The sequence below is a fragment of the Pelodiscus sinensis genome, chromosome 14 (genome assembly GCF_049634645.1).
Source record: "Pelodiscus sinensis isolate JC-2024 chromosome 14, ASM4963464v1, whole genome shotgun sequence".
Lineage (NCBI taxonomy): Eukaryota > Metazoa > Chordata > Testudines > Trionychidae > Pelodiscus > Pelodiscus sinensis.
The window spans coordinates 35,663,732-35,676,467 of record NC_134724.1 but is presented as its reverse complement, the minus strand read 5'-3'; the positions used below and the strand labels follow the sequence as shown (position 1 = coordinate 35,676,467).

At 60.5% G+C, this 12,736-nt stretch overlaps 1 protein-coding gene across 1 annotated transcript; it reads right to left on the bottom strand.

Annotated features, from left to right (window-relative positions):
- Positions 1-4,942: 4,942 nt before the first annotated feature.
- On the bottom strand, positions 4,943-11,920 carry COMMD4 (COMM domain containing 4). Its single transcript, XM_075897460.1, has 8 exons — positions 11,812-11,920; positions 9,465-9,536; positions 8,833-8,898; positions 7,911-7,950; positions 7,395-7,514; positions 6,983-7,063; positions 6,141-6,317; positions 4,943-5,936 (listed from the first exon to the last, which is right to left on the bottom strand). Exons 1-8 carry the CDS (start codon positions 11,812-11,814, stop codon positions 5,896-5,898), a joined length of 600 nt encoding a protein of 199 aa, XP_075753575.1. The 5' UTR covers positions 11,815-11,920; the 3' UTR covers positions 4,943-5,895.
- Between the last annotated feature and the right edge of the window lie 816 nt (positions 11,921-12,736).

The window sequence follows — 12,736 nt, the reverse complement described above, 5'->3', positions numbered from 1 at the left end:
CTGCTGGGGTTGGCCCCGGTCTTTTACATGCCCCCAGGGCCGGTTCTGAGCATTCCTGGTCCCTGAGAATGGCTGCTCTTGGCGGCTCCCTGCCTGGCTCGGGGGTGAGGATGTGCAAGCCTGCTGAGGAAGGCCGTTGGCTGCTTTCATGACTCTGATACATCCATGCCGCTGGGCGCTGAATGCCAGCCCAGCCTGCCCACGCCCCTGGGCGGCTGCCGGCCCGGCTCTGCGCGCCGGCAGCATTGGCCCCCATTTAGAACGCAAGGCCCTGCCAGGGCCGGGATCCATATTGCCATGGCAACATAGGCGAGGGATGGGTGCGATAGGCCAGGGGAGGCTAAATCTCCCCTATGGCGCAGCCACCGACCTGCTGCCTTTGTGATCACAGATGCCTGGGTTGTGGTGGCCCTGCCTGCCCCTCCCACTCCCCCCCATAGCTGTACCCCAGCTTTGCCTCTTCTCATCCATGTTCCACCCCGAGCCCTCCTGTCCTCCACCCCCAGCTCCTGAGATGCTCGCTGAGTCACTCTTCTCCATGGGGAGCTGGAGAGACTCCGCCAGTGGGGGGGGGGGGTTGGGGCAGCTGCCCGGCTCGCCCATGCCTCTGTCCAGCCCTGCCTGCCACGTTCCAGCCCGGCAGGAGCAGCCTCCAGCTCAGCAGCTCGGCCCTGGCAGTCCTGATGAATCATTCACTGGCCGCCGGGCATTGCTGACCCCGCCGACTGTCATCCTGCTCTCCTTGCCCAGCGCGCCAACGTCCCTTCTCAGGCAGCATTTAGAGCAATGCTCCCCTCGGTCCCAGTAGGCCTGGCACGTTAGACAAGCCCCTGCCCCCAGGCATGCACCCCCCTTCACCAATCTCTGTTAGCCACAGGGAACAGCAGCGTTACAGCCCTACATGCTTTGGGGTTGGGGTAAGACAGCAGCTTGATTACGCCTCATAACCCCCCCCCCAGCGCCACCCCCTCATACACCGAGCCCCCAAGAGGGCCAGTGGCTGCTGCCTTCCCGTTTTCTGAAGCCGGAGTTCAAGAGTTCAAGTCTGGCCGTTTCCTCCTAAGCTTGGCTGGCTCTTCTGTCCAGCTCGGCATGTTCTCGGCCAGCCTCAGCCCTTCTAAATGCCCCCTGTGCCCCGCTACCTCCACCCCCGCCCTGTGTGTGTTCCCCAGCTGCCCCACGTGCTCCGCTTTCTCTATCCCCCCAGATCCTGTTCCTCCGGGTGCTATGAGGAATGCAGCTTCGCCTCCTGCCTCCCCTCTCTGCGGCTGGCTGCTCCCGCCCGGGCTGCCCTCTGTTCTGGGGCACAGAGGCCCTGGGAGGGGAAGGGGTAAATGCAGCACCTCTCGGGCAGCATGCCTCGCCTACGGAGAAAACACATCTGGAGGGGGCATAGCTCCTGCACACGCCCGGTGGCACAGAATTGCCTCCCCCCGCCCCCCCGGTGCCGCCTGCAGGAAGAAGCCAATCATGGACATTGGGTTGGCTCGGCGCTTTTAGCTGACGCGCTGATTGGGTCAGTGTGGGACACGGTGCAGTTAGAGGCTGGGTTGGCCCGGCGCTCGTTGGCAGGGGCTCAGGCTGAGAAACCCAGAAGCGTCAGCTTTCCCGTGTGAGCCCCCGAGGTGAAATTCTCAACCTTTCGCTTTAGGTTTTCCAGCCGCGGCTCTTCCCCGCTCCCCTTTGCAGCGGCTCCTTCCCGGGGCCCCTGGCCAAGCCTCGGCGAGTCGCACGGCGCAGCCAGCCCCACTGAAGCCCTCGCCGGGGAAAGCCTCGCATCGCGCCTCTTGGCTCACGGCCGATCCGTGGCCTGGCGGTGGGGGCAGGAGCACATTCTCCAGCCTGCCGCCTCCCCACCCTCGCCCCAGTGCTCAGCCCAGGAAACCGTTCTCTGGGCAGTGGGCGGGTGGGGCTGCAAAGCCCCAAGCCACATGTTGAACGGGAGCCCAACCAGACCGAGAAGCCCAACGTCCCGTGTCATCCCCAGGCACGAACCGCGAGCCCGTCTGTTCCCCAGTGCAGCCCAAGTGGGGCCGTGCTGCCAGCCAGCCCATCTTGGCACCGCCCTTACCGCTGCCCTGGTCCGGTAGGACACGGCCGCTGGCACTGGGGAGCCGGTGAATGGCTTGTCGGTGCAGCGGCCCAATGACATGTAAGAAAACCCAGCGCCATGGGCTTTTCAGTGGCAAATGCGCTTGCCCAGCCCTGGGGGGGGGGGGGGGTACAGATGCCACACCAGGGCCGCCTTTGCGCCAGTGTTAACGGCAGCTGCACAAAGTGGCAGCCGAGAGATCCTGAGCAGCTGTAAGTGACAAATAGCTTGTCGCGTATCAGGAGGACAGGGAACAGGGAGGCCCTGATTTCAGATAACCCTGCCAGGAACAGAGAAACGCAAGCGCCAGCTGGCCTGACATGCAGCTCGTGATCAGGCAGGGAAGGAAAGGGGGTTTGGGAGTGGGAACCATCACGGAGTGCTAACTTCTTGGCGACAACTGTTGGCTTTTGCAGCGGGGCTGCAGAGGGAGGGCGAGGCGCTGCACAGCATAGGTGCTGCACAGCATAGATGCTGATGCCCAGGGTGCGCCATGGCTCAAGACCAAGGAGAAAAAAACGGAGCTTTGCAGCATTCCCTGTAAGCTGTGTGCAGCATGCCCACAGCTAGGTTTGTGTTTCTTCTGGTGGTGCACATTTGCACTGGCCTCAGTGCAAACAACAAAATGTATTCCCCGTGTGGATAGAAAGATTGGGCGTGAAATTGGCTTGTAGCAGCCAATCAGCTGTACTGCAGAGGCGATCAGCTGTTCAGCAGCAGGCGGAGGGAGGGGGGAGAGTAGAAAGCAGGTAGGCAGGGCGCCTCAGGGGAGGGGACTAAGTGGGGGGGCAGGAAGAGGCGGAGCAAGGGCAGGGCCTTTGGTGGCAGAGTGGGGAGAAGCCCGGGGGGCCCACTGATGGAGCACCCACCACTGTCTGTGCTGTAGTCACATGGGGCAGGATATGGACGCGATCACATTCTCCGCACTTCACACCTGCTTTGCACATACTAGGGGGGGCGGCGCGAAGGAGACCAGCATCAAGTTTCTGCGGCAGCAAAGCCAAGCCCTGTGCATTAGCAATAGAGATGTTGCCGTGTTAGTCTGGTGTAGCTGAAACAATACACAGGACTATGTAGCACTTTAAAGACTAACAAGATGGTGATGAGCTTTCGTGGGCCAGTGTTTAGAATTAGAGGAATCTGAGGAAGTGGGTCTGGCCCACGAAAGCTCATCACCTAATAAACCATCTCGTTAGTCTTTAAAGTGCTGCCTCGTCCTGTTTTTTGTCTGTGCATTAGACACATGCTTAAAGCTGGCCCTGCCAGTGAAGGCCTCCACCCGGCCTGCCCTGAACGCCGAGCCGCCCGAATGCAAAGGCCGACCCACGTTTCCCCAAGCCCTGCTTTGGGCTCTTCGTTCTGCTTTCAGCTCTTTCATCCCCTACCTGCCAGGCAGCACCAGGGGCTGAGACTAAAGGATTCAGCAGCGTCTGGAGCCACACGGAAAGCGGGAATTCATTTCTCTCCTGCCTCTGGCGTGCGCGTCGGCTCGGCTCTGCCAGCCTCCAGGTTGGCTCAGATCGCGGCAGGGCTATTCGAGGCGACAGCCGCTTAGCGCAACAGGTCAAGCGTCGTTTCGGGGTGGAGGCTTGATGCGGACCAGACCAGTGTTTAGAATTAGAGGCCCGTGGAGCTGCGCTGACGGATGCCGGCCCAGAAAGAAAATGAAGCAGTGCCCCCGACCTCGGACCAGAACAGGGCAGGGCCGGGCCGTCACCCTTTCCAAAGAGCATCTTGGACAACACCCCCTGGGCCAGTCCCGCGCTGCTTCTAGTGCAGGGCCCCCTTCATTCTGATGTGCCACCATCCCTCCCGCAGCCTTGTTGGAGGGGTTACTGCCCCGGACTGCTGGCAAGTAGCAGAACCCCACACAGCCTGCAGCCCTCAAGGGGTCTGCCCCCCCCCCCTTCCGGGGGGAAAGAGGATGGAAAATTTGCTCTCTCAGTGGCTTCTCCCTGGGCTCAGACCTGCACTGTCAAGGGGTAGATGTGCTGTGCGAGGCTAGTTCTTATCCAGGCTCCTGGCACCTGCTGGCCCCTTGTCCGCCCCTTGCAGAGGCTATGCTGGGGCTCCATGTTTCCGTTGCGTGTCTGACAGACAGACAGACATTCACACACACACACGTCTTTCCAAAGGCTCCACTGAGCTGGGCTGGTTCTAGCCCGCTCTGAACACCCTGCAGACAGTCGTGTGACACCAACACCCTAAGTCTCCTGTTCTGCCCCAGGAACAGCTTTTGTCACCCTGCGGCACCCACGGTGATGTGTGTGTGTGGGGGGGGGGATGGGGGACTCCCAGGGTAACAGCTGCACACTGTGATCGAGCAGCCAGCCGCGGCTCATTGCTAGGGGCCGTCCCGCTATGGCAGCGCCATGCCAGTGTGGAGCCCTGCCAAAGGCCTTGTCAGAGGGACAGGGTCTCTGGAAGAGGCTGCAGGACACCCCAAGGCATTTGCAGGGAGAAACGATTCCTCCGGTGAGGTGGGCGTAGGCCCCCATGGCACGGCCACTGTGGGGTTCTTGTCAGAATATTTTGGCTGTAGGTGGTGTGTGCCTCAGTTTCCCTTATGTACTGCATGATTCAAGGGAGGGGAAAAGAGTTTTCTTTGCAGAAGGATCCAAAGATCCAGGATCTGGGCCCAGAAACAGCCTGGTGGTTTGTTACCTAGCAACTGACAACCCTGGCCTTCTCAGGGAAGCGGCTGAGTGAAAAAAGAGCAAGTCAAGAGCAGAGCTGATGACCCTCCAGAAACTGGAAGGCCCCTCTGGCCCCTGCTTGAGCAGAGTTGCAGAGATGAGGGCTCAGGGGGAAGCAGGGAGGCAGCAATGCAAATAAAAATGCTCCTGCAGGTCGCCGCCTTTGTGGCTTTATTGGATCTCTCTTGCAAATTAGGGCCCATTGTAAACCACTGGCTTCATGTGCCAGGCCCCTGGGAAATGCAGGAAGAGCTCCCGGCTGCCTGTCCGTGCTGGGTCTCAATCCGGGCATGGAGCTGCCCTGGAAAAGGTGGTAGATGAGGTGGCAGGGGAGAAGACGACAGAGCAGGTGGGAGAGGAGCGGGCTAGTGAAAGCTCCATCCTGCTGCGGCTGGTGAGACTTTCCAACCTCTTCCATGGGACTGGCAGGGTCACCCCAGCCGCTGGCACTGGGCATCCTCGATCGCCACAGGGCGCTCAGGGCCCAGCCGCCGTGGAGCCTGGCAGGCTGCAGTGTGCTGTCTCCACAGACGGGGGCCCCACGCATGTGCCCAGGACTCACCCCAGGAGACAATTCTGGCAGATCAGCTGCCTGGGCTGGTCGGGAACAGAGCAAAGGGCTGTGCAGGGGATTTCAGGGTCTTTCATTGTTAAACCAGCCTCTGGCAGGCCTGGGTGTTCCCCAGGCACGTGCGGGACCCGGCTGCACAGCTGAAGGATTCAGGCGCCTTTGCTGCGGGAAATCCCTTTGATCGCCCCCAGCTGGAGCTGGGCTCTGGGTGGGGATCTTGTGAGCAGATACAGAAGCCGCTAAGCCCCCACCCCCCCGCGCTCTGGGGTTGGATCCTGGGTGAGGGCTTGTGGGCGGGATGGAGAAGGGCTGGCAGGAGGCAGATGGGGGAGAGCAGCCAGGAAGAGGGGGAGCGGCCGCAGGAAGAGCCAGCATCAGTTTCAGCATCAGGGGTCTGGGGATGGAGGAGAGAGCCCAGTGCAGGCGGCGTCTGTCACAAGGGCCGTCCCCAGCGGAGGAACCGCACCCACCAGACTCTGAGGGGCTGCAGCACAAGCAGCCGGCTCCTTCCTGCTCACCGCCGTGCGCCCAGCTCCTCAGCTGAGAGATTTCATCAGGGCGTGGGCCTGCCTCAGCTCTGAAAGGGGAAGAGGAGACACGATCCACCAGTGTGGGCAGTGACCTGGCTCTCCGAGGGGGGGCGCTGCAGACAGCTCCCAGTTCTCCCGTCGCCCCTCGCCCCGGCCCCAGCCAAGACCTGGCAGACGGGACACGGGAGGAAGCAGCCAGCAGGGTAGGGATGGGCGAGCGATTCCAAGCTGCCCGTCTGCCATCGACTCACCTGCCAGCAAGACCCGGAACTTCTCTGCCGACACGGTCATGGCAAGGGGCTCTGTCACGCCCCTGTCCTCGTCTCGCACGGCCAACTTCAGGTGCACCAGCGGCTCGTTCACCTGCTGGAGCTCGCTGGAGCTGAGCGTGTGATCCACCCTCCAGGACACCGAGTCCAGACGGCTCACTGGGGAGAGGCAGAGCCAGGCTCAGGTTTGCGCTGTCGATAGACAACACCCTCGCGATGCCAGAGCTGGGGAAGCCCTTTTCAAAAGCTTTCGGCTGCTTCCCCCGCCCTGTAATGCAGCCAGCTCTGGTGTGGGCGCCACACCCCTTTTACCAGCCCACAGCAACAGCATCAGACTGATTAAATGTCTCCAGCTGAAATAAGGGCGTGTGGGTCCGTGGAGCAGAGTGTGGCTGGAAGACCACCTCCTCAGATCTCTCCTTTTGGCCGAAACAGGAAACGCGGTGTCCTCCAATGCGCAGCCAGGCACTGCTTCAACACCGGCTCAAGGGTAGAGCCACCCTCTCCCTGCCGCACTTGGATTGTCCCGGTGGTGAACTACCCTGGCCAGACCCCAACCTGCCCAGCTGATGAGCTCTGAACCAGGTCTGCCCATCCCCTTGGCCGCCCACCGCCTGGGACACGTACTCAGCCCTCAGCAAGCGGCGTCCCTGCTCCTCATCCCTCAGGAGCAAGTTCTCCCCAAGAAGTCCCCGAGAAGAAGGCCTGCAAAGGGCCCAATTCCATTCCATTCATGGGCACGCTGAGGGGTGGGGCAGCAGGTGACAGCTTGTACCCGGCTGTAGGGCTGTGTGTAGGACAGAGGCCCGGAGCCAGACACTTACACCTCAGGCTGCGCGCCCTCAGGATGTCCTGCAGGGGGCTCTGTTTCTCCTCGTAGGACCGGCACAAGCCCATGGCATGTTCTGCAAACCAAGGAGACCACGAAATTACCCACCAAAGAGCCTCCGATCAGACGCCAGTCCCATGGTCTCAGGAGGGCCCCTGGCTGCAAACAGCTGAGCTGCCTGCTTAACAGGGCCCTGGCAGGCTGCTATGCTGGGCCCACGTGGGAGAACAGGGGAACAAAGGTACAGCAGGGCATTGCCATCAGTGCAGGGCCCAGCTCCAAAGTCTTTCCAACTGGCTGGCACCACATGTTCTAGCGTCTTGCTGCTGGGGAGGGCAGGGACCCCCAACCCAGCAGGGACCAGCTCCTGCCCAGCGGGCCGCTGCCCACCCCGAGAGACTCCCTACCTTTGGGCAGCCCCAGCTGCTGCAGCTCGCTGGACAGAGAGTCGCTGTCCACGCCGTGCTTGGCCGCGCTGGACAGGATGAAGCTGAGCACGGCGATGGTGGCCTTCACGTCCCCGGACTCTGGTGGGAGGAGGAGAAACCTTCGGGGCTCTGCAGCACGGCAGGGAGGCCTGCCAAGGGTCCGTCTCCAGGGACGTAGAGTCCAACGGCCTTTGACATGAGACTAGAGAGGGGGCATGGACAGACGCCACCTCCCACCAGGCCACGAGCGGCCGCAAACAGGGAGCGAGAGCTGGGTCCAGTGTCATCAACCTGGGTGAAAAGCCACGATGGGCCAGGGGACTGACATGGGGGGCAAAGGTGTATGGGGGAGGGGGGGAAGAGTGGGAGTCAAGTGCACAGTCCCCCTGGATGTCAGAAGGCAAAGATCTGAATCCACAGTGAGTCCTCACGGATGGCACCGGGGGGTGGGGAGGCTACGGGCCCCCAGCGGTTCTGGGACGGAACCACACTCACCGAACTTGGTATCCGACGTTAGCTTCAGGATCTTTTCATACTGCAAGAGAAAAGCAGCACCCACGTGCCATCAGCCCTGGGATAGTGCAGAACGCTCCCCATGCCGACGTGGGACCCCCCCCCCCCCGCCAGGAGCGGCCCAGGGTGGGCCAAGCCTGGCTAAGGCCAACACGCCACAAGGGGCCTCTGCTTTCAGGGGAATCAACAGGAGCGATGGGGGCTTGACACTTCTGAGTAACAGGCCCAGGTGACAAGGGGGGACCCAAATGACCAGAAGCTGCTGGATTGAGCTTAAATAACTTGCTCGAGGCCACACGACACCGATCTGGGACTAGAACTGCTGGGTTCTTGGTTCCCACTAGGCCAAGCTGCCTGCAGTGGAGGGAGCAGGATGGGCCCTTTCCACCTGCTATCGGTGCTCCTGGCACCCCTCACTGGGAATCAACATGATCCAAACAGCGGCCCAGCTGCTGTCTGGGATGGGCGTTACCAAACAGCTCAGTCCCACGTCCGCTAGTAGCCCAACTCCCTCACTGGGAGAGCTCAGGGGGACGTGTTGTCACCACCGGCCATTTCCCTAGCGATGACAGGCCCGAGGAGAGGAAGCAGACCACACAGGACCCCCAGAGCAGCACACGCTAATACTCACTATTGATACTTAGCAGCCGTACGGCCCTTCCTAGCAGCAGGTCTCCCCAGTGGGGGAGCATCACTGGTCTGCTTTTACAGCTCAGTGGCAGAGCTGGGACTAGATCGCAGGTATCCGGACTCCCACACCGATCTCTACCCACTCCACCATGCTGCCTGCCCTGAGGCCAGCCAGCTCGACTCAGCCTGTGTCACTCAGCCGCCGGGAGGGGAGACCCGAGTCTCTGACCACGGGCTCCCTGCTCAGCAGGGCTGAACGGTGCCCGTCACTTACATCAATCCCCTCGCCTTGCAAGTCCTTCAGCACCTGGCCACAGATCAGCTTCAGCTTCACCGAGGACTGGAAAGGAGAGAGCAAGAAAATGAAGCTTCCCAGCTGTGCTGGGCCCCAGGGGCGCTGCCTGGGAGGAGTCTGAGCTCCCCGCAAAACACCCCCCCCCCAGCCTCACCACTCACGTTTCAGGCCTGTCTTGCCCCAGCCAGGCAGCCTCTGATTGGGGTCGGTTTTAAGCCCCTCGATTCGCTGCTACTTGGGGCACATCCTGGTTTGGGTTCCTCAAAGAGGCTCCCTGAGTTTCAGATGCAACGAGCCCCCAGGTAAAGCCTGTTCTGACCGTATTCAGCCAGCGCCCGGTGCCAGAGCTCACGCTGGCCACTGGGACGGGAGTCTCCCCCTTCACCACACACCCCAGGGCCCAGAGCACGAAGAGGCATCACTAAGATATTCCCGGTGCTCCCCCAGGCCATAGCCATGGCCCTGGCCCTCCTATGGGTAAAAGCTCCTTGCTGCCCATCGGGTCCCATCTCCGGGGAGTGGGGGCTCAGGGCACATTGCTCAGGCCCTAAGGTGCCGGCCACCAAGTAAGAACCGGAAGAAACCAGAGGGCAAAAAACTTTCCACTTAACTATTTTGGCCAAGGTGCTGATCTCAGCCAGGACCCAGTCGGGACAGTCCAAGTCTCCGCAGAACCGGAACCTCTGGAAGAAGATCAGGGGGCAGTTAGGACCCAGGGGACGCCAGTGGCACTGTCTTTTGCAGGGCAGCTCAGCTCTTCTTGCCAGAGCCAGGGGACCCTCATTTCCCACCTCCAACTGCCTGTCCCCAGCTTTCTCTCCTCTCTGGGTACTTCACTGCCTCATCAGCCTCTGCTCTGTCTACGCCTGCTGCAGAGTCCCACTGCAACTACGTCAATCCCGAGCAGGACAAATAACCAGGCCCCTTGCCCCACTGTAAAATACACTCCCACAAACCCCGTGCGTAGAAGCCATCAGCCTTTGGAGCTGCTGGGCAGAGCGCCCGGAAGCAGCGGGGGATGCAACTGCCCTGAATTCAATGGGCTTTCCCCAGGGCAAAATTGGGCCCAGAGTCTGAAAGAGCCAGACCCATCCCTGGGAAAGGAAAGGGATGTAAAGGAGAGGGGTCTGTTTGGAGGGATCAACCTGAATGAAGGGGTGGGGCAAAGCTATGACAGGGCAGATGGCTTCTTCCTGCTCCTAAATCTCTGCTAATCCCAACAGCCACCAGCTAGGCTGCAGCTTCAGGAGTTTCACCCAGCCAACGCTGGTACAGACCAGAGGCCTGCACCTGGGGCAGATGCAATGACACGGTCAGAACAAGAGGGCAAGTACCTGGCAGCTCCCGTACACAAACTCACAAGCTTCAGAACCAAGCAGAAGCTGCTCAGAGCAGGGGGCAGACATCAGGGTCAAGGGGAACAGGACAGTCAATTCCTCTCCCCTGATGGTTAATGTTAACATGGCTCGGAAACCACCCTTTCCCATCCTATTTCTAGCAGAGTGCCCCAAGTGCTCCCAGTTTTGTTCAACATCTTTATTAATGACCTGGATGAGGGGATGGATTGTACCCTCAGCAAGTTTGCAGATGGCACTAAGCTAGGGGGAGAGGTAGATACGCTGGAGGTCAGGGATAGGGTCCAGAGTGACCTGGACAGATTATAGGATGTGCCAAAAGAAATCTGATGGGGTTCAACAAGGACACATGTAGAGTCCTGCACTCGGGACGGAAGAATCCCAAGCATTGTTACAGGCTGGGGACCGAATGGCTAAGTAGCAGTTCTGCAGAAAAGGACCTGGGGATTACAGTGGATGAGAAGCTGGATATGAGTCAACAGTGTGCCCTTGTAGCCAAGAAGGCTAATGGCATATTAGGGTGCATTAGGAGGAGCATTGCCAGCAGATCCAGATAAGTGATTATTCCCCTTTATTCGGCTCTAATGAGGTCACATCTGTAGTATTGTGTCCAGTTCTGGGCCCAACACTATAGAAAGGATGTGGATACATTGGAGGGTCCAACGGAGAGCAAACAAAATGATCAGGGGCTGGAGCACATGACCTATGAGGAGAGACTGAGGGATTTGGGTTTGTTTAGTCTGAAGAAGAGAAGAGAGAGGGGGGGAATTTGATAGCAGCCTTCAACTTCCTGAAGGGAGGTTCCGAAGAGGATGGAGAGAGGCTGTTCTCAGTAGTGACAGATGGCAGAACAAGGAGCAATGGGCTCAAGTTGTGGTGGGAGAGGTCCAGGTTGGATATTAGGAAAAACTCTTTCCCTAGGAGGGTGGTGAAGCACTGGGATGGGTTCCCTAGGGAGGGGGTGGAATCTCCATCCCTAGAGGTTTTTAAGACAAAGCCCTGGCTGGGTTGATTTACTTGGGACTGGTCCTGCCTTGGGTAAGGGGTTGGACTTGATGGCCTTCTGAGGTCTCTGCCAGCTCTATGATCCCATCCATTCCCCTGCACGTGAAGAGCTGGAGCTTTTATTGCACCCTGGTTTGCAAACCCCGGGGCTGCTAAAGCAACGGCCCAACACACCTGGCATCCTGACCCCAGCCCTTGCTGGTGCCGGGTGCTTCAGAAGAAAGATACAATCAAGGGATTCCCGCCTGTCCCGCCATGCGGCGCGGCCCTTTGGGGAGACGGCAGCATTTCCCGTCTGGCCCCTACAGGCTCCCGGGCTTCCCGCTGAAGCAGCGGAATCAACTATCCCGAGCACACGCATCAGGGGCGGGAGAGCGCTCACAGCGGGGCCTCCGCCAGCTGCCACTGGGCGGGCCCAGGCCAATGCCCGCGGCGCAAGGGGGCAGCGCTGCCTAGTGGCTCCAGCTGCCGGCCCCCCGCCGATCTCAGCCCGCTGCAGGCAGGGAGCGGGTGCAACCAGCCCCCCGGCCCGGCCCGGCCCGGCGCAGCAACGGAGAGGCCCAGGCGGCGCCCCCCACCCGCCGGCTGCGGCTCTCACCATGGCTCCCCTCGGGCCGCCAGCAGCTCCCCAGCCCAGTCAGCTGACCGCAGAGTTCTCGCCTCACAGCCTATCAGCTGCTCCCCGGCCCAGTCAGCTGACCGCAGAGTTCTCGCCTCGCAGCCTATCAGCCTATCAGCTGCTCCCCGGCTCAGTCAGCTGACCGCAGAGTTCTCGCCTCGCAGCCTATCAGCTGCTCCCCGGCTCAGTCAGCTGACCGTAGAGCTTTCGCCTCGCAGCCTATCAGCTGCTTCCCAGCCCAGTCAGCTGACCGCAGAGTCCCTGCCCTCGGCCTATCAGGTGCTTTTCCAGTCAGCTGACCGCTTGGGCCGGGAAGGGTGGGTGGCTTAGCCCGGCTCGGGAGGCTCCAGGTCTCTGCCTGTTCCGACCGTCCCGCCGCCGCTGGGGGGTTCGCACGAGGCGGTTGCCTGGCCCAAGGGTTCACCCACAGCCCGGACCTAGGTCCGTGGACAGACGGTTCCCTCTGTGGCACGTGCGGGGCAGGGGCTGCGGGTGCCTGGCCCGTGACCGAAACGGCCATAAAATATTGACACAGTAATCGGGGGCCTGACCATGTCGCTGCTCCCTTGCTTGTTTTGCCGCGCCCTTCATCTGGGTATTTAGGCTGTGAAACGTGCAGGCCAGGGGCCTTGTGTCCATCCTCATCTCACGTGTCCTTTCCCAGCAGATTGGGAAACTGAGGGACAGGCAGCTGAAGTGAGATCACACCGAGGGGTTGCACAGGAGCGTACAAAAACTCACTTGCTTTTACATTCTGTTTCTCAATCCAACTGTAGGGCTTTGGTAAAAGCCAGTGTTGATGTAGGACCTACACACAATCTTCGGTGTAGCTCTATGCCTGTTATTTTTTTATAGTGTAGGGCTGTGTCTACACTGGCGCGATCTTGCGCCAAAGCGCGAGATC